Source organism: the organism of the source record quoted next, unplaced genomic scaffold (assembly GCF_019419815.1).
Source record: "Pyrus x bretschneideri cultivar Hongxiangsu unplaced genomic scaffold, Pyrus_bretschneideri_v1 Contig3, whole genome shotgun sequence".
Classification (NCBI taxonomy): Eukaryota; Viridiplantae; Streptophyta; class Magnoliopsida; order Rosales; family Rosaceae; genus Pyrus; species Pyrus x bretschneideri.
Genome location: NW_025999612.1, coordinates 13745301 through 13751300, shown reverse-complemented (window position 1 = coordinate 13751300; position 6000 = coordinate 13745301). Strand labels below are relative to the sequence as shown.

General features: G+C 35.9%; 1 protein-coding gene across 1 annotated transcript; it reads left to right on the top strand.

Moving 5' to 3' along the window:
- The first annotated feature begins 2097 nt into the window (after positions 1 to 2097).
- LOC103946848 (nascent polypeptide-associated complex subunit beta) lies at positions 2098 to 4603 on the top strand. Its single transcript, XM_009357649.3, has 6 exons — positions 2098 to 2250; positions 3330 to 3397; positions 3676 to 3824; positions 3920 to 3976; positions 4182 to 4220; positions 4298 to 4603. Exons 2-6 carry the CDS (start codon positions 3330 to 3332, stop codon positions 4471 to 4473), a joined length of 489 nt encoding a protein of 162 aa, XP_009355924.2. The 5' UTR covers positions 2098 to 2250; the 3' UTR covers positions 4474 to 4603.
- Positions 4604 to 6000: the final 1397 nt, after the last annotated feature.

The following is a 6000-nucleotide window of genomic DNA, read 5'->3' as shown; positions in this document are numbered from 1 at the left end:
TTTCGTGGGGCCCATGAGCCCCCTGGCCTAGCTCTCAGTTGAAGACTATTTTCAACCCTCTGACTCTTTGGACCCTTAAGTTGGAGATGACCTACCATATCATTTTTGTTGTTTAACATTATACAGCACGAAGAATAATATGTGATAAATACTTTTGGGAGAATGAGCTCATTCAGCTCTTATGACAAACATATTTTGACCATACTAATAAAATAATTGAAAATATTTAATTCTTTTATTTCTTATTTGAATATCACACCTATAAAAAAAAATCATTTTAATCATAAATTATTTACTCATTTAAATGTACAGGACAAATTGACTATAGTACCAAGTAATATATTCATGATGAACCGTCTTTTTATTTTATACCTTTGAATGATTAAACTATCTCCAATACAATGGAAGATTGGTAAATAAAAAGGCTCAAATAATTGCTTATATTTGGTCAAGCTACGTTTGCAAATGAAAAAAATATGTGTATCTAAAGTATTAAACATAATATATTACATGATGACTTATTTTTAAGGAGCCCATAAAAGTTCTCCTCAAATCACAAGGATGACTAGGGTTGGAAAAAATTCCCGAAAATCCCAAACCAAATCAAAAAAATTCCGATGCCAAATAAAAAAATTCCCGAAAGGGTTGGTTTGAATGCACTCATTTTAGCCTTTTTTGCATCTGATAGAGCATATGAAAATAGAGGGAGACAAAAATCTCATGTGCACCTTTAGGATCACAATGAACTCCATCTCTTTTTTTACTTATATGTCCCCCCTTTGTTTTCTTATATGTCCGCACTAACAACTTTTTTTTTTCTTTTCAAAATTTGTAGGAACTAGCTGAAACCGTAAACCTCAACATAATGAAGATGAAGAAGAGCCGGAAACAGTGAAGTAGGAAATCTAGACTCAGTAACATGTTCATAATCTAAATATTTTGAATAATGATCAGTTTAATGTTGTTAATCTTTTGATCACGGTAATATGTTGCTAATTTACCTTCTCAAACAACAGACATGTAAATATTGATATATAAAACTTATTTATATTAAATACCATTATCTTAAACCATATTCTTAAACCTTGTAGCAAATTGCGGGTATTCATGCTTGTAATATCTTTTCATAGGAGAGGGAAGTCAGTCGGCATAGAGGAAGATGAAATCAAACCAAAGCAAACTTACACCGTCTAAAAACTATGGATGGGTAATAAGAATAATATAAAATACTAAAGATATTTATAAATCCTTTCACGCTAAATGTCTAATCATTATTGTAAAATATGATTTTAGGAAATGTATATATACACATAATCACAATAGGAAATAATTATTTTCTTGTAAATAATATATGCATTTAAAAATATAGGTCTTCACAGCTATCTACGTAAAATTAGCATACTGTACCTTTTCACCTATCAACCAGATATTCAACGATGAAGTGATAGGTGTTTAGTCGAAAGTGGCGCGAACCGAGCGTCTTGCTCAGCCTTGGTTATCCTACACATCTCTTCGAGCACCGCTCCAAACACTTTTACAAAAACGAATATTTACGTCAAGGGGTGGGAATAAATTGATTTCGAGCTCATAATCTATGAAATTTAAATATAAGACGTCTTCTTTACAAATGAATAAGAATAACAATAACCGTATTGCTAAGTAACAATTAAGCAATTGTTTAGAAAAACTTTTAAAGTCAAAGATGAATAAATTTTGAAGAAAGCGAGACATATGACCTTTTACTATAGTGGTAGAGAAGAGAGTTGCATTTGTATCACTGAGTGAGTTTGAACTTCATCGGTTCTCTAATCTAATATTTAATCTAACAAAACTATTGTTTGTTAAAGAAAAAAATGTTCTTAGATGTCACAAAAGATAAAATTAATGCAAGAGGTTTGGCTTTTCATCAATCCAAATTTAAACTTGTCCACCATTTAAAAAAGAAATGCGTATAACCCTTGGGTTTTATTTTCTTTTTCTTTTTCAGTAGCCCACGCAGGCTAGAGAGTGTACATCGCATCAGAAAACGAGGTGATAATCAAACCCTAGCAGGAACGCACCACGTGGCAAGAGAGATGGGTTGGTGACCGTCGGATGTTGAGCAGAGGCGAGAGAGGGCTTTTATAGCTAGAGAGAAAACCTAACCATAGCGCCGTCTGAGGTGAAGGCTTGGATTCATAATCTTTATATCTTTATCCCGAACGCAAAAACCCTAGCAGGGAAAAAACCCCCAAATCCCCCAACGCCAAGGTGAAGACTTTCTCACTCACTTGCTCTCTCTCTTTTTGTCAATCCTTTATTTTACATATGGAATCTGTTTCTGATTTGTTTACTGGAAAAGCTCGTTTGCTTTGATTTCGCTTGTGCTTGTTTGCTGGTTAATCAAATGATTGGGGATGGATTATTGAGCAGAGCACCCACTGTGTGTGTTTGTATTTTTTTTTTCTGTTTGTGTCCTTGGAGGAGCTTGTTCGTTGGTGGGTAAAGCTAAATCAATCATTTCCGGTGCAAATATTGTATTTTTAGATTTCTAGTTTTGATCGTGTGGGATTCCGAATGAATCTGCTCAAGCTGTGCACTTATTGTTTGCATATGTCGTCACTGGTGTCACTGTCCAAGTAGAAGCGTCTTTGGGCGAAGGGGTCTGATAGTGCCCAATTATGAATTCTGAACTGGGTTTTACTTCAACAGTGTCATTAATATTACTATGACAAAATTGCTAATTTTACTTGTTCACGGTTGTATAGTTATGTATACTATATTTTTTCTCACTTAGTTCTCATGTGTTGCCTTGTGGCTTTAGATTTCTCAGTTTTAGGATGCTGTGGCCCGAGTTTCGTGTGGAGCATTATGTTGGGTATAATAGAAACTCTGTTTTTTCTGTTTTTATCATCTTTAAATCACTTGCTTTCCCCCATTTCACCTTTTGGTGAAGATAAACTCAAATTTGAAGATTTTTTTTTTTTTAATGTTTATAGGATTTGGAAGATGTTGTGAACTGAATTATTCAGTGTGTGAAGTTGTATGATTGATGCGTCTTTTCTTTGGTTGCATGTTGGCACCTCATATAGCATTTTTGTTGAAGTTCCTATAATTCAGGCTCATTTTCTTAATACAGTATGAGATTGAAGAAACAAGATAATAGAAAGTGGAATTGAATTGTTTATTATTTTACACATTGTAAAACAAAAGGCTTTGTGAGCTGGAGATTTTACTGCTTAAAACTTATAATGTAATTGAAGATACGACTTTTTGTCTATTGAAACTTTTTGTTGCATGTTTCGATTCAAACTCATGACTTCATCTCATTATACTCTTACGTTATGCAGATGAATAGGGAGAAACTTATGAAGATGGCTGGTGCGGTTCGTACTGGTGGAAAGGGCAGCGTGAGGAGGTGAGTAAACTTTTCCATTTTAAAATTTTTGTGAAGCTGTTGCCCTGATGGCATGTTGAGTAGATTGGTTTTTACCATGTTTTCCTTTTCTAAAGAGAATATTCGTTTGGTGTTTGATTGACATCTTATTGCAATCACTTAATGATAAATAATATTGCTTTGCCAATATTACTGCCTGTATGGCAATTGTTTCATTATAAAACTTAGCCATTCAGTGGGTTTTTTTATCTTCCTGTTTGTATGTGACTTTGTTTATTAATCTTTGCTCTCAACTTCAGAAAGAAGAAGGCTGTTCACAAGACAACTACCACAGACGACAAACGGCTTCAGAGCACCCTCAAGAGGATAGGGGTGAATGCTATTCCTGCAATCGAGGAAGTTAACATATTCAAGGATGATGTAGTTATCCAGTTCATAAACCCCAAAGGTGAAGCCAACCCTACAAAAATCTGATTTTGTATTTTATAGTTTGTTTCAATTTTTTTTATCCTAATAGTTGATGATGTTTATTGTACGTTTCAGTTCAAGCTTCAATTGCTGCCAACACTTGGGTTGTTAGTGGTTCTCCTCAAACAAAGAGTATGTCACTAGTTCTTTTTCTATCTTTTGAGTTTGAAATTTGTTTGGAATATTGGACATATTTACATCCTTGTTTGTGGCTGTGCCTTGCCATCATGCTGCATTAGCTTTTGACGGCCATGTTTGCTGTTTTTTTACCTTTAATTGTCCTTCAGATTTTAGACATTTTGGCATGTAACTTGACGTATAATCTTCGTTATTGTAGAGTTGCAAGATATTCTTCCCAGTATTATCAGCCACTTGGGTAAGTGTGCTTGTAAACCTTTTTATATTGTTCCTGCTTATGTGATTCAATTAACGGTGAGTTGTGATTATTTTCAGGGCCAGATAACTTGGACAATTTGAAGAAGTTGGCTGAGCAGTTCCAGAAGCAAGCACCTGGTGCTGGTGGAGCCACTGCACAAGAGGACGATGATGATGAGGTCCCTGAGCTTGTGGCCGGGGAGACCTTTGAAGCTGCTGCAGAGGAGGACAAGGAGGAGAATCAAGCTTCTTAGGGAATTTTGAGGGGATTGTTATATTTATACTCTCGATGCTGGGGAAAGTTTTTGATTTTGCTTTTACCTTGTTCATGTCTGACCATGTTTGACGGATTATCCTTGTGATGCATTGGGTAGTATTTACTTATCTCTTGGTTAAAATTTAGTTTACTATTTCCTAATTCTTGATCGAGTAGTGTGCTAAATGCTGTCATATTTTGTTGAAATTGGATGATTCCTTGTTATAATAAACGAAATACGACCAAGCTTCTAAAAGGCGGAAGGCGGGGGGCGGGTAGGGGTTTTGGTCTTTTTTTTTTTGAAGAATTTTAATTAAATTTAGAATTAACCATCTAAAACTCACTAATCTTCCAGAGTCATTTCAGATTGGTCTTAATTTTTTAAACCTTTCAAACAAGGATTCAATCAGTTGAAAATATCTCATCTGTTAAGTCTTAATCAATTTTTTCGTTAAATGTACATGTGGTAATTATGGGTTTCACTTCTTTAGCTTGTTTGGACACAAATAATAAAGTAACTTAAAAGGACATGAAGGTGAAATATAAAAATAAAAAAATAAATTTCCAAATAAAAAGAAACACAAAAATGATGATTGGAAAAGCTTCTGTTACTTCGGAACTCAATCTACGGCCACTAAAACTCCATCCCAACCTTTATATTTAAAATCCACCAATTGGGTATATAATGGTCAACATTAATATTAGTTGTCTTGTAACCTAGATTTTAAACAGAAATTATATAATATGGAAACCAATGATCAAAAGAGTATTGAATTGAATTAGAAATTGTCACATCCCGGCCCGGGCGGGACCACTTCCCGGGCCCGCTCCACCACCGTAGCACGATATTGTCCGCTTTGGGCTTACCATTCCCTCACGGTTTTGTTTTTGGGAACTCACGAGCAACTTCCCGATGGGTCACCCATCCTGGGAGTGCTCTCGCGCGCTACTCGCTTAACTTCGGAGTTCCTATGGAACTCGAAGCCAGTGAGCTCCCAAAAGGCCTCGTGCTAGGTAAGGATGGGAATATACATTTAAGGATCAGTCCCCTGGGCGATGTGGGATGTCACAATCCACCCCCCTTAGGGGCCCGACGTCCTCGTCGGCACACACGCGACCAGGGTTAGGCTCTGATACCAATGTCACATCCCGGCCCGGGCCCCCACCACAACCCGGGCCCGATCCACCACCGTAGCACGATATTGTCCGCTTTGGGCCCCGACCACGCCCTCACGGTTTTGTTTTTGGGAACTCACACGAGAACTTCCCGATGGGTTAAATGGACCCAAAATAAGCCTTAGTTAATTTACAAAATTCAACTGGGGCTTAACAAATGTGACATTTTCATTATATTAGGTACTTGTTTGGAATGTTTAAAAAAGTTAGGACCAATTTGGAATGACACTAAAAATGTTGAGGATTTTAGGTACTTAATCCTTAAACTGATTATATAACAAATAAATAAATGTATACTTATACTTAAAGAAAAATAATAATTGCCATGCGATGCATAAATTGTTAAATA

Excerpts from the sequence above, each read along its gene's own strand:
- LOC103946848 (XM_009357649.3), top strand. The coding sequence starts at position 3,330 with ATGAATAGGGAGAAACTTATGAAGATGGCTGGTGCGGTTCGTACTGGT. Across the intron at positions 3,977-4,181 it reads TGGTTCTCCTCAAACAAAGA|AGTTGCAAGATATTCTTCCC; the intron begins GTATGTCACTAG and ends TCGTTATTGTAG. Across the intron at positions 4,221-4,297 it reads CAGTATTATCAGCCACTTGG|GGCCAGATAACTTGGACAAT; the intron begins GTAAGTGTGCTT and ends GATTATTTTCAG.